Source organism: Haliotis rubra, unplaced genomic scaffold, assembly GCF_003918875.1.
Source record: "Haliotis rubra isolate DU_JTF1 unplaced genomic scaffold, ASM391887v1 Scf2, whole genome shotgun sequence".
Classification (NCBI taxonomy): domain Eukaryota; kingdom Metazoa; phylum Mollusca; class Gastropoda; order Lepetellida; family Haliotidae; genus Haliotis; species Haliotis rubra.
The window spans coordinates 4487593-4510603 of record NW_025766002.1 but is presented as its reverse complement, the minus strand read 5'-3'; the positions used below and the strand labels follow the sequence as shown (position 1 = coordinate 4510603).

The 23011-nt window shown below is 40.3% G+C and overlaps 3 protein-coding genes across 3 annotated transcripts in view; 2 read left to right on the top strand and 1 right to left on the bottom strand.

The window, feature by feature from the left end:
• The window catches only part of LOC124275274 (2-oxoglutarate-Fe(II) type oxidoreductase hxnY-like), a 34524-nt gene extending 26687 nt beyond the window's left edge, over positions 1 to 7837 (top strand). Inside the window, exon 2 of the mRNA XM_046710755.1 lies at positions 6345 to 7837. Within this exon, the coding sequence (XP_046566711.1) occupies positions 6378 to 7394 (1017 nt within the window). The 5' untranslated portion in view covers positions 6345 to 6377 and the 3' untranslated portion in view covers positions 7395 to 7837. The remainder of the gene's footprint in view (positions 1 to 6344) is intronic.
• A 7348-nt stretch (positions 7838 to 15185) lies between these two features.
• Positions 15186 to 15695, bottom strand: LOC124275272 (zinc finger protein with KRAB and SCAN domains 2-like). The gene has a single exon (XM_046710754.1). The coding sequence runs from the start codon at positions 15693 to 15695 to the stop codon at positions 15186 to 15188; it is 510 nt and encodes a 169-aa protein (XP_046566710.1).
• A 2486-nt stretch (positions 15696 to 18181) lies between these two features.
• Positions 18182 to 22700, top strand: LOC124275385 (cytochrome c oxidase subunit 5B, mitochondrial-like). Its single transcript, XM_046710918.1, has 4 exons — positions 18182 to 18336; positions 20283 to 20371; positions 21082 to 21181; positions 22341 to 22700. The coding sequence occupies exons 1-4, from the start codon at positions 18219 to 18221 to the stop codon at positions 22454 to 22456; spliced, it is 423 nt and encodes a 140-aa protein (XP_046566874.1). The 5' UTR covers positions 18182 to 18218; the 3' UTR covers positions 22457 to 22700.
• The last annotated feature ends 311 nt before the right edge of the window (positions 22701 to 23011 follow it).

The window sequence follows — 23011 nt, the reverse complement described above, 5'->3', positions numbered from 1 at the left end:
TGCTGCAATATTACTAACAGAATGAAACTAAACTCACTTGCTCTTTCTTCAATTCAGTGTTAGTTGTGACCAGATTAGTAATGACAAGTACAATGTAATGAATGTCTGAGGGCTGTTGGTATGCTGGAAACTGCTAGGGTTCGGAAAGAGGTAGCCAGTACGTTCCATGTGTTTCAGTCTGCGAATTACAGACTTTGGGATAGGTTTCTTAAGACAACTCGCACAGGGCGCCCCAGAACATGATCACAGGTCCAGGATCGGTTAACAGGAAACCAAGCCGAAACAGCCAGGCAACCCGTTGTTGTGTTACATGCTCACCAGAGTTCAAGTTACGTTCTGCGGTTGTAAGCTATTCTGCCTGCCTGGCGACCTATCGTACCACCGTCAACAAACAATGGCGCGTTCATTGCGTCCAACCAAGGTGAATCGACGATGGTGTCTCGTTATGAGGAGTCTACATTCACATGGTCTTCAGTTGGAACACGGACGGGTCTGGAGGATTAATGCTGAGGCAGCATGACAGAGTTAGGGTCGGTTGTTAAACTAATCCCAATGACTGTCAAGTACTTCATCTTGCCCATGGAAAGGTCAGTGGACAGTACTACCGAGGCCACCTAGTTGTACCACATGCGTGTCATGATGGTCCTAGACAATAACACGTCCTCATACATATCATAACTGACTACCACCATCAGCAAAAATCCAGCAGAATGCAATGTCCAGCTATGTGTCCTGACCTTCCTAACGTCGACGTTAAAGGCCACGCGCAACTTTAGTCGAACTAGTGCAGGAGCAGAAAGAATAGTGGACTCCCACAAATTGAGATTGATGCTGTATTTTGATCAAACGTTATGACATGACTCTTCAGTGATCAGGTCATCTCAAACTTCCCTATCGTGTGTCTTATTAGTTGTTTACATTACATTACAATTAGTGAAGCGGGTACTGTCAAGATACCATTAAAAATGTGCATTTAATGATAAAAGCACAAAAGTTGGTCATCATTTTCAAGAACATTGCTGAAATAATTTCTGATATGGTGGCACTTATCTTTTTCTCCGTGTGCTTACATAGTCAGCATATGCAATCATTACAAACCATAATTTCACAATTAGAGAAATAGTTATTTTACATTAATTAAAAACATCCCCCAAAATATAAAAGCTCCTTCCATCCAAAATGGCAGATAGCAGATAGATTTTCGAATATGGAGCTCCATGACAAAAGATAAGTATGTTATGGTTTCATCTGATCAATACTGACTGAAAATGCACTTACTAATTTTGGCAAATGAACTCCAGGACAATAATTCATAACTTAAAGTTTTTGGATATTTTAAACAATAAAATCTTTTAAGAATCAAGAGCAAGTGTGGCAGATAATCCAGGTTTGTCTTTCGCAAGGGCGCAGTCATTATTTTATCATTATATTCCAGTGAACATCACTAAACCGCACTTTTATAATATTAATATTTTTTATAAAAACAATTAAATTATTGCAATTCAGTGACAATTCGTTTTTACAAATGTCACATGAAATATTTTCTGTAGATTTAGAAATGACCATTTCAGCATAATTAAGTTGTGAGGTTTTTTTTCAAGATTGTTGATGATAATACACTAAGTTTATGTTCATGAAATATTTTATTACAAATTGAAAACCCATGGTGACACATTAATCGTCTTCGCTTACAGGCCCCGTGGCAGTTACACTACAAATGACAAGTTACGATATTGAATTTGGACTTCATGCTCAAGGCAATAATGAAATATATCCACGAGCATTAATCATGCAATAACCACTTTATTAAGATGAGTACGAAGACACAAGTTGGTGCATATGCTTTGAAAACCAAAATTACACGGATACAAATGGTAACTGTAACACAAAACTGAAATTGAAACACGGTAACACATTACTGCAATCTGAGAAGAATACACATAAACGTCAACATCAACAATGCTGGAAAGTATGGTCACCACGACTACCCCAGAAATCGTACAGTTTAGACAGCGGTTGTTCTGATTGTATAATCAGAACTTCCTGTCGAAAACATTTACCCTTGTGTTTCCCAGGAACTATAATGAAATCCAACTGCCAGCCATACGAAACTCAACCCCATACCATCACTGATGGGGTCAGCTGTATAGATCATCTCCTGATGATACGACGTCTGTATAGTGACAACGGCCGTTGGCAACGTGTAGAAGAAAGCGACGTTCATGAGACCAATGAACCCTACGCCATTTCTTCAAGTTGCTTGGAGTTTACAGCACTGTTCCAGTCTGTGGGGTAGGGACGTCTGATCAGACGTCGTACCCTCAGACGTCGCAGCCTCCTTCTGATGGTACTGACGGATTGTCTGAGAGACTCCCACTGTCCATTGCAGCATGGTTTATAATAATGATATCTTGGCAAACGAATTTACACCCGTTCATCATGGTCATTCTAGGACTTGGACGAAACTTTACTTCACCGTCGGCCATGTGGTTCCTCGTAGGTCATAAGATTCTTCGTAAGTGGACTAACAGCCATGTGGTTAAAGCACCAATGTTACGACAGGACATCCCTGCATCATGCAAGCCAATAGCTTGTCATCATGTATTTTCTGAACGTCTACTTCTTGCCTTGTCAAGTACTGCCGTCTTTAAATCATTTCAGGAAATTGTAGCGCACATACTGCAATTGTGAAATGTATACACCACTTTGCTCGGGACCATCGCATCGTGGGAAAATGGGACCCATAGGAAAAGAGCAGTTTGAGACCTTTACAAAGGAAGGTTTGTGGACAGAACAAAGCCGAGTAACAGTACGTGTCTTGAACCTATTATTTTAACTTTGAATGATTTAAATAGCTTTAAAAGGGATAAAGAAGAGCTGGAAACAATGAAGAGTGACGTAGAACTCTTATCAGAGTGTATATTGGGCGACAGTCAGTGAGGACATTTGGATTTGCCACCATATCCCAACTGCGTAGATCGATACTCGTGCTGTCGATCACTTGATTGTCTTATCCAGATTCGATTATTTACAGACCTCTTCCATATAACAGGAGGAAGCAGGGATATTGCTGTTTGTTGACAGGCGCATGCGGAAAATGAAATAATTTTGAGTGCCACCATATCTGAAAATGTTCACTATGCATGAGTCAATTAATGCTTTTATCATTAAATGCACAATTTGTCTGTTTAGCCTCTCCACTAAATTACATTACATTAAATTTCTGTTGACGTCGTGTTACATCGACTCCTTCCTCTTCTTATCCGGGACAGCGGGGTGGCCTAGTGGTTAAGGCGTTCGCTCGTCACGCCGAAGACCCTGATTCGACTCCCCAGATGGGTACAATGTGTGAAGCCCATTCCTGGTGTCGTAAAACCATACTCTCTCACCCACCCTTTACCATAACTTGTTACTTCTTTGTACTTCTGTGATCATAATTTTTCAATAGTTTTGAAAAGGAATTCTTTGTTGGGCAAAATGGAATTTTCACGCTTTTGAACATCTTAGTGTGTTTTCAAAACTGCTTATATTTGTCTTTATCTTATCTTGTCTCCAAACAGGCTAATATCATCGAATTTCCTTTCACCTACCAAGTCTGCAGGAAATGAGCTACGCGTGTTTTTTTTAGAGGAAAGAACACAAATTTTCTAAATAGTATCGATTACATTGATTTCATAATTGTATTCTTACAGCCAGTCTCTTGAACTGGAGTTTAGTTTTACGCCGCACTCAATCAATATTCCAGCTATATGACAGCGGTCTATAAATAATCGAGTCTGGCCCAGACAATCCAGTGATCAACAGCATGCCCAGTCAGCGAGCGAGACCACTTGATCCCGTTGGTCGCCTCAGGCATGGGTTACTGAAGATAAATTCTAAACCGGATCTTCACGGGTTAGTTCCTGCAACAAGTTCCTGTTCCGATGAAATACCATTTTTATATAAGAGTATAAATAGTGTATTTATACTTTATTATGTACCCAAAATTGTCTTATATTTAACTATTATTCGGATGCCGATATAGACAGAGGCAGATACATAAGATACGCTAAATAAAGTGATTTATCATCTTGAAATAGTAAATGTCAAATTAAGAGACAACAACAACAGATTTTCTAATAAATGTTTACAGAACACAGTAAGGTCGGATGTGATTGACACAAAAACAAGCACGTTGACATATCACGTGTATCCATGTGCATGACTGGGATAATTTTTCATGAAATATACACATGCAGCACCTTTTAAAACAGGTAACAGCACATCCGAACAAATTTATATTTACTAGTATATCGATATCTACAAGGGACACATAGTTTCGTGAGTACTTAGTTTGCTAATTGACTAAATTTGCTCGTTATAGTTTATGATGAATCTGCACAGTAAAACAGGTATATAATAACTGCAGGGATAACGGACATGTTTGCTTATGTGCTCACTAGATAATCAATGACATTTCATTTTGGAAGGTTCTTTCGCTGTTGTAAGCCAACACTAAACGCCTACACACCTGTTAGTGAGCTGATTAGCAAACAAAGGGCGTTGACTTGTATTATGAGGAGAAACCGGACGTTTTGGAGGATGTTCTTGCACTTCGTCAGGTGAATGAAAGCTATGAAGAAGAGAGCGTGTATGTATACATGCGAGAACAACAACAGTGACAACAATAATCCAGAAATGTTCCTCCTTCATGTGGTATGGCAGGTATACTGCTGCACTGGGCCAAGTAACGGACACATACTGTTTGTGATCAGATCAGGACATCCTTATCCTTATTGGGAACACCTGGTGTCATCATGGATTTTAGTGATCAATTCGTATTATTCTCGTCAGATAATCGACAGTGGATAGTTTCTGACCTTGAGGTTCATATAAAAAGGAAATATCTTGAATCTACAATTTTTTTATTTGGAAATGATATTCTCCCTATTTCTTTTTTTAAAAAAACACACATACAGTTGATACAATGCACCGTAAAGCTGAAGAAAATGTTAGTATGTAAACATGTATTTGTACTTGTTATCTACCATTATACATGTTACCATTGTCATTGTAAGCAGCTATTGTGACGTCAGCACAACGTCGTGTCACAATGTTTGTGATCGGTACATAGTCATGTCATCATAAAGTTACTGCACAGTATAATCTGTAACCTGTATCAGTAACCTCTCCTTGGGTATGGAAACGCTTTTTGAGGGAAATTCGTGTTGTGTCATTATTTTGTGGATTTATATATGTACAGTACACTGCTGAACTTCACCTTCATTTGATTAACGACATGAATCTCAGCAGATTAGAGTTTAGGAGTCCATCTAACCTATTATTTAGTCCCACTGAGCTGTATATAGCAATGCAACCAATGTATGCATACCCAGCCAAGTTCAACATCGTTTCAACCTTGGTATATGATGTTGATTCAATTTATTTAAGCATTGAAATCCTGCCAGAAAGCAATGCCATTTCAGTTCATTGTATGTATTGCTGGGATATAAGAATAGCTGTGGACAACTCATGAAAAATATGTTGCATATCTGAACAACAGCCTTGAACATGACAAAATTCATTTTTAAACACTCACAGTGTCAGAGCCACCGAAACGTCTGTTACAAACATGAGCAGCCCCTCTTCCCTTGCCATGGTACAATGCCACGGTACAAATATTTTGGAATATTTGTCTGAGACGTTAACACTTCTGTGTAACATTCTAACGCAAGTATTGCGCTGGCAAACACAGAAACATAATTGGGGTTCTAATCCGCATTTACAGGTTTCTGGTGTGTCCAAGGGACGCAACTCTGCTCAGACAACTGGGCCACCCGCCCCCCTATATCAAAGAAACTGGTACAGCTGGTGCTGCATGTCCTGCTGGTATTTTGGCAGATTACAAATTCAATATTCTGGGCCCCGTTCCACAAAGCGATCGTAGCGCTAAGATGATCGTAACTCCCATACTTTAACATAGACTTACGACTGTAGTAGCGTTAAGATGATCGTAACCCTCATACTTTAACATAGACTTACGACTGTAGTAGCGCTACGATGATCGTAACTCCCATACTTTAACATAGACTTACGACTGTAGTAGCACTAAGATGATCGTAACTCCCATACTTTAACATAGACTTACGACTGTCGAACGCTAAGATGATCGTAACTCCCATACTTTAACATAGACTTACGACTGTCGAACGCTAAGATGATCGTAACTCCCATACTTTAGCATAGACTTACGACTGTCTGAGACGGAGCCCAGAACATTGTTATAATTAGCATTTATCAATTATATCCAACTTCAATGAATATTTTAGAGTGGTCATCTAAAAGCCTTCTTTAATATTTTTCAGGTATATTAAAAGGCATCTGTGAACTGGGAATACATGATGGAAACAAATGTACAGCTTCCAGTTATAGATCTGAAGAAGGCTCAGGACAACACACAGAGACTACAAGTTGCTGGAGAGCTGGTTACAGCTCTAGAGACAGTTGGTTTCCTTTATGTCGATAACGCTCCAGGAGTAGATCTGGAGACACTTCTGGAAAATACAAAAAGATTGTTTTCTCTCTCATCAGAAGAGAAACGCATGATCTCCAAACATAAATGGAATCCTATCAACAAAAACAGATACCGTGGCTACTTCCCTTTACAACCAGATGATATATCGTACAAGGAAGGGTTTGAGATAGGAGTTGAGAACTGCCCATTCAACGATCCTGATATACATCCTATGTTCACGGAGCCTAATCTCTGGCCCCGCTACATGGATGGATTTGACGAGTTCCTGAGAGATATGCAACAGTACTACAAAGCTGTCTTGAACACCGGGACAGAAATACTGCGATTGCTGGCTTTGGGATCAGGATTAGACGAGTATTGGTTTGAGTCGATGTTTCTTCCTGATACACTGTCAACTCTTCGTCTTCTTCACTACCCACTGAGGTCCTCCAACCCACCAGACACAGCAAAAGATGGTGACACTGTGCTCTGTTGTTCTGAACATTCTGATTCTGGCTTCGTGACCCTCTTGTCGACTTTTCACTATCGAGGTCTTCAGATATTCAACCAAAATGACAAATGGGTTGACGTGGAACCAAGGCCTAACTCTCTTGTCATGAACATAGGGGACATCTTATCCAAGACTAGTAATGGTCGTTTCAAGGCTACCAGACACAGAGTGGTTGAAACGGGTATGGACAGATACTCTGTACCTTTCTTCTTTGAGCCGAGGTATGGTGCTGAGATAGGGCGAATGATGCCGTTTAAGCAAGTTATGAATAACAACTACACAGAAACAAATGATCATGAATTTGCACCAGAAAATAGTACAAAGTACGGACCCTGGCTTATTGGGAAGATGCAGCAGTTTGCTGAATATAAAGACATCCTGAAGTCGTGAAGGTTTTATCTACTTGGCGATGGACTGACTAGCCGTCAGTCGGTTGACGGAATCTTGGTCATTGGGTCAATGAACAAAAGGACATTTAAGCCATCTCTGGTTGCGATGCTCAAGGGACTCAATATGGTGCAATATATACCTTTAACTTTTTTATTACTAACTAGTATATGCAGTTTTTTATTAAAATATTCTGCTTTTCCATATGCTGCTATCCGATAATCTGATGATGCTTTGCTCGAGGGACTGAATATGGAGCAATATATACATTTAGCATTACTATTTTACAGAATAACTAATATGCAGCAGAGAGAGATGGGCCAGACAATGTGAACTGAAAAGCTATCATGGCGCTCTCGTGAATGCATGACACGTTTGTGGCTAACAAATTATATTTTTATCTTCATCACCATTGTTATGTTTCACAGATTAAAATTAGTATGCAGTAGAGAGGGTTCGGGTAATTTCGGAATAGCCAGGCTCGTTACGCTCATCATTAGCTCAGGGCCCTTGCCCCCATCTCTACAAGCAGCTCAGACAGGACTTCTCCCAGGAAGCGCTGCCTTGTTGAAAATACCAAGACCTTTTCGGAGAATATGGAGACTCAACTTCTGCATCATCCTTACTGTCGGAAGGGCTCGGCGCCAGGAGGTGTCAAACTAAGGGAACAGAGAACAATGGGACGTCCGGCGACAGTGTACTTAGGATTCAATGTATATTGCTTTTCACATTGCTACGAAAGGACAGAAAATTTAATAACATAAATAATTTCATTGGCAAAAGGACTATATCAGGTTTGTTCTGGTTGTATCTGTATTTTGGCCTATTCCAAACAAGTCTTAAAGCATGAGTTGACGCCCTGGACATATTCCGGGTGTACTACCATAGGTGGACCTCAGGGTCAAAGCCACTACGACGGTTAAGATTCACGTTGGACGATTGCAAGAGGGAAGTCACTGGTTCTGGACAGCAAGTAGAAAGAACTCTGTTTGACTTCCACGACCTGTCGAATTCATCCAGGCAATAGTGTCGGTTGGATTGCCACTCCGTTCCACATACTGCATATATATATATATATATATGTATATATATATGTGTGTGTGTGTGTGTGTGCGCGTGCGTGCGTGCGTGCGAGTGCGAGTGAGAGAGAGAGAGGGGCAAGGGGTTGTCGTGGTTACATGACATCTGTCTCCTCTTTATTTAATACTATATTAAAAACTTCTTTGTAATAGTATCATTGCTGGAATTATCCCCACTCTAATAATTCAGACAGTTTCATCTCAGATAACATGATTGGTTTAGGATAGCGGTCAGAAGCAAGGTGTCATGTTTGTGTAATAATGTTTTGCAGCTAAATAGTGATCCATTCAAATGGTTGTAGTGAAGCGTGAGATCAACGGCGGTCTGCAACCTTAAATGGACCCCTTGTGCGGCCAGAAGACAGGCGGTGAGTTCTGATTGGCTAGACAGAAACACCTACTACATGGGCGGCAGTCCAAGACGTTTTCGAATATGTCTTGGCTCGATAATGATGGGAAAGGTTAATGGGATGAGATGGAGTAAGCTCGGGTGACATTATCACTTTACTGAGCATTCATTCGTATATAATGTTAGTTGTATTTAATAAACAGTCACAACTAGCGCGTTTTTCCTCACTCGTGTGGGGTCTGTGTTGTAGCCTTGTGGTTAAAGCGTTCACTCGACACGCCGGAGACCCGGTGTTGATTCCCCGCATGGTTACAATGTGTGAAGACCGTTTCTGGTGTCCCCTGCTGTTATATTGTTGGAATACTGCTAAAAGCGGCGTGAAACTAAACCCATTCACTCACTCGTGCAACATGTCTATATTTGTTTCATCTTTGGATTCTGAGAGGTCACTTTTTTACTGCAGAATCATCGTCACGCCGAAGACCCGGGTTCGATTCCCTACATGGGTACAATGTGTGAAGCCAATTCCTAGTGTCCCCTGCCATGATATTGCTGGAATACTTCTGAAAGTGGCGTAAAACTAAACTCAGTCTCTACTACACAATCGACGTCACACCTGCAGCGCTGGGCATTGCTGTTTAGTGTTTATCCTCTGGATACCATATGTGCATGAGAGTGAACTAACAAGTACCGAGCTGTCGACTCAATTATACCATATATTTTCATGCGATTCTTTTTCATCAACTTAGCGATGATTGGTTGTCCTGTAGATATTATCCTACAGATATTGTTTTGCTTATTAACACTTGTCACGACAGATATATCACCGTCCGTTAAAGACGGCAGGTGTTAGCGTCATAACATGGCAGATACATGCTGTGTAGATAATTGTGAATGCCAGAAAAAGACAGAGAACATAACTGTCAGATACGCCATAACGCTTAGACGAAAATAGATAAATACTAGAAACAGCGTGAATAGTATAGAGAGAATGTGAATGCTAGATATACCGTAGAGAGAATGTGAATAACAAACAAAGAGTAGATCAATACCAGATACGACAAAAGAACAGATAAATGCTAGATTCGACACAAAGAGTAGATCAATGCTAGATTCGAGTGAAAGTATGGAGTTACGCTGCTTTTAGCAATATCACGGCGGGGGACACCAGAAATGAGCTTCACACATTGTGCCCATGTGGGGAATCGAACCCGGGTCTTCGGCGTGACGAGCGAACGCTTTAATCACTAGGCTACCCCACAGCCCCACACAAAGAGTAGATACAGCGTAAAAAGTAGATCAGTGCTAGATACGACAAACAACAGATAAATGCTAGATTCGACATAAAGAGTAGATAAATGCCAGGTACGGTGTAAAGAGTAGATAAATGCCAGATACGGTGTAAAGAGTAGATAAATGCCAGGTTCGATGTAAAGAGTAGATAAATGCCAGATACGGTGTAAAGGTGTAAAGAGTAGATAAATGCCAGATACGGTGTAAAGAGTAGATAAATGCCAGGTACGGTGTAAAGAGTAGATAAATGCCAGGTACGGTGTAAAGAGTAGATAAATGCCAGATACGGTGTAAAGAGTAGATAAATGCCAGATACGACAAAGAACAGATACATGCTAGATAGTAACGGTGTAAAGCTTCAACAGTAAATAAATGATACGTGTGCCGTATGCATCGTTTACATTAAAGAGTAGCACGAAGGTGCTGAAACTACGGGTCAGGGTCTCACTACGTTAGACTGTGTTTGTGGAATCGGCAGCTAAGTATTGCTTCCGAAGTCAACAGACTTCGTCTATCACACTGGCATTGAAGACCTCTTCCTGATGGTGTGAAATGTCATCCACAACGGAGATGACGTCATCGTCATTTGTTTTATGCTTGTCAGACAGTTCTTCCTTCAAGTTTTGAAGCGCCATATATGGAGAATACGGAGGATTGTCAATGAGTTTAGAGCCAAAGCCATGCATTGCCGAGACTTGCAACAGACTGGTGCAACAACACACCTTTAGAGCGCTTTAGCGACATGTAACTTTGATATTCCACCACAGATGCCTATAGGGGCAGGCAAGCATATTATATAAATCAATAATAGTAAGTAGTCCACCAGTAGGTTTCTTTTGCAAGTTTACAAATGAATACAAATGTATGCAAAGGAATTACATTAACAGTGCAAAACAGAGTGACAGTACATATACAACGGCAAAACAATATAACACTTGTGGTTATAGCAATGATAAACTAGCGCACCACGGTCCTCTTCCGAGTCTTAACAGAAACAATGTAACATAATTGCAACATTGTTCTAAATGAATTATACTGTCAAATAACCAAATCCCTCAAAAACAACATCTGTGTCTGCATCTAAACGACATAACATATTAAAAGAGGGGATGAACCGTACTGACCAGATGTCGAAAGGGGAGTAATTTTGTCACGCTCAGTTCATTTCTCATGCTGCCCCTATCTGTCTCATGAGGGATGCCCACTGTAAGTAAAGAGTATAAATGTCATGTTATATATCAAGTAAAGAGTATATGTGGCAAGTTACATACCAAGCAAAGAGTATATGTGCAAGTTACATACAAAGTAAAGAGTATATGTGGCAAGTTACACACAAAGTAAAGAGTATAGTGGCAAGTTCCATACAAAGTAAAGAGTATATGTGGCAAGTTTCATACAAAGTAAAGAGTATATGTGGCAAGTTACATGCAAAGTAAAGAGTATATGTGGCAAGTTACACACAAAGTGAAGAGTATATGTGGCAAGTTACACACAAAGTAAAGATTATATGTGGCAAGTTACATACAAAGTAAAGAGTATACGTGGCAAGTTACATACAAAGTAAAGAGTATATGTGGCAGGTTACACACAAAGTAAAGGGTATATGTGGCAAGTTACATACAAAGTAAAGAGTATATGTGGCAAGTTACACACAAAGTGAAGTGTATATGTGGCAGGTCTCATACAAAGTAAAGAGTATAGTGGCAAGTTACACACAAAGTAAAGATTATATGTGGCAAGTTACATACAAAGTAAAGAGTATATGTGACAAGTTATATACAAAGTAAAGAGTAAATTGGCAAGTTATATTAAGTAAAGAGTATATGTGGCAAGTTACACACAAAGTAAAGAGTATATGCTGCAAGTTCAATAGGACCAGTGGAATCCCGAGCCAGGTTCGTTATTGACAGTAGTGTCATCAGGGCATGTAGGTGCAGCGAACCCGTCCTCATGATCATTATCAGACTGCAGTTGGTCAGCTGGCATACTTTGCACAATTTTCGTTGGTGAGGTTGACGGACGATCTTCTAATACTTCTAATAGTTCACTGTAGTATTTACACAGCAATCTCGACTGACCACTCCTTTCATCTTGTCCCTGAGGGTTCTATAGGTCCTTCGAAGTGTTTTCATTCGTTCTTTGCTCTGGTTAGCTGATTTAGCAAAATCGTTTTCCTTCATGGCATCTGAGACGTTCCGGTAAACCGCCATATCCGAGGATGATGCACAGTCAAGTTGAGCCTGTATGTGTAATTCATTCCAGATATCGAGAAGACACTTTGTTTCTTCGTCACCGCAGGCATTTCCACGGGATCGTTTAGATTTAGGGCCATTTTCGGTGACCTAAGCGCTTGCAAACAAATTGAATGTCTGAAAGTGGTTGCGTGAATTCTATAAATAAATTTCCTGGAACTGATGAGGTAAAGTATACTTTGATGCATAGGTCAGTTCTGACCAAAAACCCAACGCTGTATAGTGTTAAAAGCGCGTTTATATGCATCAAATACCCCTGGGGCAAATATACCCCTAATTGCCCTACCTCTGGATCTAGAGCTGCGTTTGCATGACACCTATTTGCCCCCGGGGCAAAGGGCAAAAGAATTTGCGTTTACATGGGTTTTAAGACAGGGGGGTATTCATCATTCTCATTTCAATCTGACCATCGACAGGTACAGGCGGCTGTCAAAGAAAAGGAGAAGAAACAGATTTTTGCAAGTTATGGTGTTATTACACATTACACAGTGAGCGAAGTGTATGGGAACGAGAAAGAAGACGACACTGGTAGGAAGTGACTGTACAGACATTTGATGATGATCGGTGGAGAGTGAACTTCCGGATGTCAAAAGCAATGTTCAATCTTCTCTGTCAAAAACTGCGACAACATCTTGAAAAACAATCCAGAATTGGCCAAGCTCTTTGTCTTGAACACAGAGTCGCAGTTGCAGTATTAGTCTGTCTCACAGTCCCTGAACCACATTAATGTCCCTACTGCCAAGCCCTCTCCGCAGTGCTAAAGCCCTAAATAAAGCAAGTCTAGATTTCCTCAGGTTCAGGAATCTCTGGTCTCCCTAGGGCCTCTTTTCAATATAAATGGGCTTGTTTGTTACTATCAAATTTAGATATATTCAGAGACTAAGCCTTAGTCTATTGCAGTATATTTTCTCGCTACAACAGGAGAATATCGCACCATCGCCAATCTTTTTGGAATACACAAGTCCACTGTGTGCTGCATTGTGCATGAGGTGTGTAATGCCATTTACACACACATATTCCCAGCTGTGGTCAAGTTCCCTCAAGATGAAGAACTTAAAAGAATTATTTCAGGGTTCCAACAGAAATGGAACTTTCCAAATTGTGGAGGTGCTATAGATGCAACACACATTCCAATTGTGGCCCCGCAGCAGTTCCACTCTGATTATGTGAATAGAAAAGGGTTCTATTCAATTATCATTGCGATGATAAGTACAGGTTCACTGATGTCTGCATAGGCTGGCCAGGTAGAGTTCACGATGCGCAGGTGTTCTCAAACTCTAATCTGAGGGCTTTGGCAGATAGTGGTGAGATATTACCGCAGACAGTAGAGATGATGGACAGTGTAGGCCCTGCTGATCACAAAGTGGATATGCCCATTGTCATCATCGCAGACCCTGCGTACCCTATATGTCCTTGGCTACTGAAACCATATAGCAACAGAGGGGCTCTGACAGAAGAACAATCTTACTTCAACTACAGACTGAGCAGTGCACGCATGACTATTGGAAACACATTTGGCCGCTTCAAGGGAAACGTTTCTCTAAGCGCATTGATGTGCATGTTGAGTTTGTGCCAGTACTTACTGCAGCTTCAGTTGCCTTGCACAACATGTGCGAAAATGAGCACGAGTTGTTTGACCCAGGCTGGCTGCAGGACGTAGATGTTGGAGCAGGAGTGTGTGGACAACAAGTTCATCCAGATCCAGTCACTGGATCAGCTCTTCGAACAGCACTCACTGCACAGTTTGCCAATGATAGACAGTGAAGCTTTTCTGACGAACATTTGAGACAGTGATTACTCTATTCTTGTTTATTCAATTAACAAATAGATGTCATCAAAACATTTCTTTATTTGAAGCTTTTAAATGAACAATACATGACTTGGGAACAAGAGTTTTGTTTTGGAAACATCATTAAATTTAAGAAATAAACTGCAACCTGCAAACAGAACACTGTTACTATTTGTTCTTAAACATTAAAGTAGGTGAAAAAGTCAGTCACAAATTATTATTAAAAAGCTGCTGCCATTAGTTATATATATAGTATTTTCCCAATTCAGTCAAACAATGGATAGGTAAAGACGACTTTCGCAGCTTGAAACATAAGAATTCCTTGTTTACCAGAATTCAATCTATAGCTAAATTAAGTTGTGATCCAAACATTACTTCAGCCTTCATTTGAAAACAAGAGTTAAGTTGCATTAGGAACAAACAGAAATAAAATCTAACGTGCATAAACACACTGCATTCTTAGCAGTTTTCTAAAAAATCACACTCAGTGAGCAAGTCAGTCCCAGGTTATAAAAACTGCTGCCATCAGTGTTGTGGGTAACATTACCTAGGACCTTGGATGGGGGTTATTTCTACCTCTCAGTAATCTGATATGCGGTCGCCTGGTAGAGTTGCAGTGATTGTGCTGGGCACTGTCTGCTTGTAGTCATCCGAACCCTGGCTGTAAGATGGCACTGGGTGGACTGAAGCTTGACCTGGAAGCATAGCTGTCTGCAGAAGAAACTGTGGTCTGCTACTCATGATCAGTTGGAGCATTCGCAGTTGGTGGTCTCTGTCTGCTGTTCGCTGTTTCTCCTCTCTGTCAAGTTTCTTCAGTTCAAACTCTCTCCTGTGAGCCTCGTCATGTATTTTCTTCATTTCAAGTTCAATCCTTTTCTTTTGTAATTCAACTTGACTTGCTTCAATACTTTCATTTGACTTAGTGCATCTGTCCATTACAGTCTCTAAAGATGCTTTAAAGCGGCTTTTTCTTTGTTTTCCCCTCTGCTTTGTTGTTTTAGTTTCGATTATTGCCTCTTCTTTTGTTTGTGGTTAAGCATATGATTTATCATCCTTGTTTTCGATTCCTGAGACATCTATGTCCAAATCCTCACCCTCGAGCAGAGGTATGACATCCTCAATCTCCTCAGAAGCAGGATCAACACCATCCGCAGCAGCATCAAAGTCTTCTGCATCTGATACTGGTGGTTTAAGACTCTGGATCACCTTTCCAGGAGAGGTGGCTGGCCTTATCTCCAGTATTTCATTCATTTCCTTGTAGAATTTAAACGTTCTGCGTGATTGTCCACTTTTGTTCAGTGCATCACGGTATTGTCTGTACGACTTCTTGAGCGTTTTCATCCTCTCCTTACACTGAAACCTCGTTCTCTCATAACCCATGTCATGTAAAGCATTGCTGATTTTGCTGTATACAGCATTGTCGGCTTTCGAGGGACTATTCAGTTGGGATTGTGCTTTCAAATCACTCCAAATACTTAGAAGGCACTTTGTGCTATCATCGCACCACGAATTACCCCGCGAGCACTTCTTCTTTGGTGGCATTTTCACTTCCTCAAAGTGCACAAGAGTGTTGGTAATGAAGCAACCTATTGCATAAGTGCTAAAAATAGATTTCCAAGAAAAAAAGAGTCCATTTTCTGTACAGGGGTGTTAGATATTTGTCATTTGCCCCCCGTGAAAAAATATAAAAAGCGTTTACATGACACGTTTACCTCCGGGGGTATATTTACCCCCAGGGGTAAACAGATTTGCCCTACCTTTTGACCTGGGGCAAATTTTGCCTCAATAACCCCCATAGTCTTTGGGGCATTGAAAGACGCACATTTCTCAGGAACAGCTGTTGGATGGTCTGCAGCCTCTGATGGTCTGTGGTCTGATCATGACACCACCCTATTTCAAAACGATCATGTTCAAGGACACGGTTTGGCGCAAGTCTTTCTCCTTTACGTCGATAAATCTGTGGACGTCCATCTGCAAAGGATAAGTTAAACCTGGATTCATCTGACAAAATGACATCTGACCATGTCCTGTTGCCAAGATTGGCCCCATTTGCTGCCCATCGCTGTCTGGCAAGTCTGTGGCGATGCAATAAGGTTGGACCACGGTACGGGTAACGACACCGGATGTTGAAGGCAGCAAGGCGTCCTTGCACCTTGAGGGCGCTGAAATGACGTTGACTTGTCCCAGTTGTCCTCCTTGCCTCATCATCAGTTGTTTGGAACCGATTTCGCAAGTGTGAAACTCGGATATTGCGGTCTTGTCGAGCTGTTATCACAGGTGGTAGCCCGAAAACGTTGTCTGAGTCGACTTACAGAGGATGGATGCACATTAAAGTGCCTGGCAATCATCACATCTGAAGCACCTTGGCTGACCATACGGATAACCTGATTCCTTTCGTCTTGTGTCAAGTGTGGCACTTTCTCAAAGTGATTGAGTTCCACAATTCCTTGTGCTTTTCCAGGGCCTGGGTGCAGGTAATGCATGTGCACAACGTGTTTCATGAATGTGGCTGTGTTTACGAGATATGTCAAAGGTTCAGTTTTAAGTATCAAAGTTCATGTGAGAGGAATGCTCCGGGACTCGAACTCGAAATGGGCCAGAATAACAGCCTTTAATCCCTACATCCTCTGTATCGCAGGCAAACATCTTCAATAGAACTTTTGTGAGTTTCAGGACAACAAATACCAGTTGCGTTTTTAATGGCTTAGAGTCATATGTATTCAATTGTATTGAAATACCTGTAGCACTTATAACTAAACGTTGACCGCCATATAGCCGGAATAGTGCTGAATGCGGCGTAAAAATAAACTCACTCACTCAGTAAACGTTTCATCGGTAACACTCCATCGTCATTTTGCGGCTTCATTTATATAATCTAGGTACGTGAAAGTACTTTTGGTGTTTTATTGGTTATTTTATGTACGCCTCATCAGGTGTGTCATTGTGGTGTCCTCAAGACGACACAATCTACGTTTAGTCAATGGTGCTATACCTACATTACAATCAGACAGCGAGAACAGACTTTTCATGAAACGGCTAAAGGTTTTAAAGTTGCTTTTCCCATACATACGGTAGATCTACATTGTGGCGCAGGTGACTCGATTAAATGTTTTAGTGAACAGAAACGACAGTGTTCAGTACACCATTGTTACGAAGAATGGTACCCTTAAAAGTACTTACGCCAGATGCCAATGCGACATTTGGCAACAGAACCTACGTACCGAGACATGAGCAAGAACACACGTATCTCACCTGTGAAGTTGTGCGCAGCCATCTATTTATAGTGGACATGAGAAAAGGATTTGTGGAAGCAGTGGCCATATCATATATGCCGTAGAATTGGGTGTATGTGCTACAGTGGCTATCAGGGCAAATAATCAGTCCGTGACACGATGCTGTCTAAATGTGAGAGTGTATTCATTATGCATTCATTTTCAAGGAGGAATAATACATCGCTGTATACCATCTTAATTAATGAGATAGTAAAAATGTAAATGAGATTTCTTGTTTTGTTCTTGTTTCTTCCTTATGGAATCTGTGTAGTCATTCCATTGCCTGTCTGGTGATAAATTTCAAGCATTTCATGAAATGACTAGAAAATCTCTTCCTGGAATTACAGACTTTACCAGTGTTTCATAAAATTAGTGGAATAATTTTGAATTGGACTGTGAGACATGCACTTGAGAGACTAGCAATGGTACGTGTAATTTACAAACATATCACATCGTCACATAAAGTGTTGAAACTGTGTGTAAAATATACGTATTCGGTATTTGAACAACTTTGCCATACAGAGAGCATTCAATGCTGAATACAGGGTCGATCGTGAGTCGTCAAAACTCACTCTCGAAGTAGACCTCACAACATAACCTTGAAAGAGTTATTTCCCTTGGAATAGTTATTTTTAATTTTTTAATATTTAGAAATAATTTCCTTTAAAATAGGGTTATATGTCGCCAATTAATCTCCATATCGATATGTGTATCATTCAACAAATATCTCAACTTGTCACACTTCATTATCTCGAGATTTCACGATACTTCGCTCTCGTGCACTCTATTCAACATGGCGTCGGCACTGTGTAGAACCGGGGCGGCGGTATTTCGCCGATCTGTGCTTTTTTCAGGTGCCAGGGCCTCATCTGGTGGCGGTCCAGCTCTTGACCAACAGAAAGGAAAGACTGGTTAGTGAGATTTTGTTTTTTAATGGCTGCTTGGCTGAACTGACAATGTTTCATGTGCGGCGTGCAAGGTGCCTGTCAAGAAATGGCGACAGCTTACATTCATTTAGTCAACATTACATTAACCAGTCAAACAAATCACTTGACAAGATTTGCATTAATGTTGATTATGTGGTAAGTGAACGTGTGTTGCTGTGACGTGCTGATATTGCTTTATGTTGTAAAATTCTATATATTTGCTGGTATTGACAAAGGACACGTGAAGGTTACAGCATTGATAAGACTACTGGTTGGGACGGGCTAAGTGCAGATTAGACAATAAGGCCTATTTGAAGATGCAAAATATAACCTAGCAAGTCGTTATATTGTCGCATTTCTTTACCTCAATCGTGCATGCCCTGCCATCATGCCCACTGGGGTTGTCATTGTGTAATCACTGGGGTTGAGTGTGATACTTTGCAAAGTATAATTCATAAACATTTCGACTGAGTTTGACGTCCTTTGGCACCGTAGACGTGGTCAGGGCAAACTTACGCAAGTGTCAACATTGTAACTTATGTAAGGTTTGATTTTGCACCACATTCATGTGAGTAACTTTTAACTTGGGAGTTACACCATGAACCCCTTTGACTTTGATACATCATTTCAAACACTGGAAGTTATGGGTACTACTTAGTACAAACCAGGTACTCGTCAGTACTGTATACCCAGCTAATATAAGGAGGCACCCATGTTTCCTGTTCAGTATATACCAAGCTGTATACCCAGCAAAAGAAATGTCTATTTGAAGCTCCAGCCAGGAACGATGACATATGAGCACTTACCTTCATGAATGTGCATGATCAATGAGACAAAGTGTCTTTGGCTTCTGATATCACATATTGCTGAGATCAACTTCATGGATTTGATCAATGGAATTGTATGATAAGTTGCCTCTTGATGTTAGGTACAACTGTTGTCATTATGTTTGGCTGAGATGGCCTTTAGTTTGATGATCAAAGACATATGTGATAGATTGAAATTGATAGTATTTTGTGTGAGGGGCATGGATGGTATATGCATCTCAAAGCGATAATATAATTTGCTGGGCATAGTTTGCTTGAAAATATTCAATGGTTATGATTTGAATCCCAGGTTAGCGGAGATCATTTACTTGGTATGTCAGACAATTGTATTGTAGGTTGCACTGAAATTGAAAATGTCTAAAACATGCATCACTGTGGCATCTCCTTCTACATCAAAATGACAAGCTTTGATATGACTGAAATACTGTTCAGAACAGCATTAAGCCAACCTATAGTGAAAATTTACATTCGTGTTATGTGAAAGTGGCACCATATTATTAATCTTAGTGCATCATAATCATTATTCAGTATTCTGTTGTCAAAGTTATTAGTAATCAAGGACCCTTGAGGTCTTACTCAGTGGTATTTCATTCTGGGCATCCTCATGTTCTGCTCTCTTGAGTTTCTTTTAATATTTACAAGAACCTTAGCCTGGTATGTTTGAACACTGGTACTTTTTATTTCTATAGGGATACGGCACAGTGACACTATCTACCTTTCTTCACATACCAATGTATGTGCTAGTCATGGGTTCCGAGTTTATCTGAATAATAATACCAGTACTAGGGCTGCACAATATAACCGGTTCAGATATGAACACGATACATATTGTGATACGCTGATAAAAAACGGTATTTTGACATGCATTCGGAAAACTTCGTAACACTCGGGATATTGCCTTGTTTCATTTGTGACCTTGAGGAATTCTCCAGTGCAGAAGTTATGCTGTGCTGAAACAGTTTTTCTTCAATATAGTACAGCATAAAGCACCTATGTGGAGCCAATATCATTGTTATGGATTTGGGAGTTGATTATATTCCCACATCCTTAACCTGTCTAACATTTGTGTTTCCTTGTTTCACAGGCTTGTGTTTAATGTTTCAGCATCTGATAAAGTCACCATGCCAGATGGACTTGGTCATGCTGTAGGCCCAGAGAGATTTGAGATGCTTGCCAAGTTGGCCGGAGTTGAGGTATGTTGTCAGGGAAATATCCGGCCATTCTGTGCTCGAGCCTTTCAGTCTACTGGCCCCCAATGGCTCTAAGCATCATTTTGATATGATTTAGTTTATCTTGTCAACTATTATAGCTGAAATTACAAGGTTGTAGGGTTGTTTGTTGGCAATGTATTGCAATTTGCAATGTGCTTTATGATCTATTGCACTATATATTGTGATATTTTGGGAGCTGAAATGTTCGGATTTGATGCTAATTTAGTGCACATCCTACATGTTCAGTTACTGCCATTTTGAATATATAGAAACATGGGAATACATTGCCGACATTTCGGCAATCAAATTTCGAAAGTTGAATTTCATTAGTGAATGAACTGCTGTGTACATTTAGGTTAAACATCACAGTAATAACAAAACTTGGTACATGTTTACCTAATACGCTGGAACACATATAAATAACTCAATATGTAATACAGTGCAGTCCTCCAAGACGCGATTCATTAGTAATGAGTAGACTGTGATATGTTGTATTGCAGTAGTTATTACCTCATGACAGGTGATGTTTTTAAGTCAGTTATTGTCACATGAAGTGGTGTTCAGCTTACTTAGGCTTATGTATAGTATGCTGTGATATTGTAGGAATATTGCCTCCTAAAGGTGAATGTAAAACAATATTCATTCACTTATTACCTGTGAAATATTTCAGGAAAAGACTGTCTTTGTTTCAGGATCCTTTCGAGATGAAGGTCAAGTCCAGGGCCAAGGGAACATTTGAAGAACCAACTTTAATTCCATCTTTGTATGAGAAACGACTAGTTGGATGCATATGTACGTACATCGGAATGTTGTCAAATAGAGAAGACAAACCATTAGCCATGAATGTTAACCGAGTTCAGCTATCATTTGGAAAATCATAATCAACAACAGGAGTCTATCTTCACCCGTTTAGAAGCTGAAGTTTGGTCGCATGTGTGAGGCAAATGTCAGTAAAAATTCTCAAATGGACAGACATTGATGTTTATATTAATGCATTTGCTTCAAATGAAATATTTACCTGTTAATGTAAACAATGTAAGGACTTTTAAGAAAATCCCAATAAAGTTTTAGCAAAAGCTCATTTGATGTCTAGTAAAACTCACCCATTCACAGAAGCGTAGCATGGTATCTCGGCACAAAATGTATTGCTAAGAGTGGCCTAAAGCCATACTCACTCACTGCTTATGGAGGCCAATTCCTTAAGGTACCACAATGCACAATCGCCTAAAGCCATACTCACTCACCTGGATTGTTACCCTGTTATTCGGGAGTAAGAGTATAAACAAGTACAAATTGGCTTTGAGGCTGTTTGCAGTGTCTAATATGGGTTTATCTCAGTGGGCTACACTGGACTAGAATAAAAGAAATCCAGACACAGATGCACAGAATGCATTCCACCCTTTCCACCTCACATCACCTTAACAGAACTCTCATTATGTTGGTTAGGTCCTTGAACCACAGACTAGTCAATTTTGTCTGATGATGCTGGGGGCGATGAGATAGCCTAGTGGTTAAAGCGTTCACTTGCCAAGCTGAAGACCCAGGTTCCATTCCCCACACGGGTACAATGTGTGAAGCCCTTTTCTGGAGTCCCAACACGATATTGCTGGAATACTGAATATAAGCGATGTAAAACTAAACTTCCTCTGATGCTACTGTTTCATGGATTGTCACCCGTGAAGGTCCGGGTTAGAAATATTGGACTTCAGTAACCCATGCTTGTTGTAAGAGGCGACTAACGGGATCAGGTGGTCAGGCTTCCTGATTTGGTTGACACATGTCATCGGTTCCCAATTACGCAGATCGATGCTCATTGTGTTGATCACTGGATTGTCTGGTCCGGACTGGATTATTTACAGACCATCGCCATATAGCTGGAATATTGCTGAGTGCGGCTTTAAACTAAACTCACTCTCTCACCCACTCACTCAGGATTGTCTTTTTGCTTCAGGTGAAGAAGATGACATCAGCATAAACTGGATGTTTTTACACAAGGGAGAAGCCAAGCGTTGCGAGTGTGGCTACTGGTTCAAACTGGACCCAATGAAAAGTCAGGACTACAGTTAATGATACAAATGGTTATGGGTGTTGTTGCATATAGTTCTAATGTTATGTCAGAAACAGTAGGAATCAGTCACTAAGAATCTTCTTTGAGTTGCATTACAAGTTCTGCCAATACAAGTGACCATGATCCGCATCAGCTCTAAACACCTACTTTATGAACAGTCAGCTCTTCAGGTTAACACTATTCACTGTTCACTGATGTCATGAGTGTGTGAGGAATATGATTAATAAACAATTATCAAGGTTACTGTCTTGCCTTATGTCATTTTTGCCTGGCCTGAAATCAAGTTGGAGAGAGTATTGAATGAACAAACTTGTCCAGCTATCCTGATTTGTTTCTTATTTCAGAATTTAAAGTCATTTGTACACACACAAGTAATTCAACATCTTATTTCTGAACATTCCTCATACTTATTACATACAAAACATGATGTGTGTGCACAAACTATCCAGAAAAAAATATCCCTGGTTACACATGATTGATTTGTCTGAGTAGTTTTACCTGTCATTGAAGAGATGTTTTAGTATAATTCAGCAGTCATGTGTATTGGTGGTAAC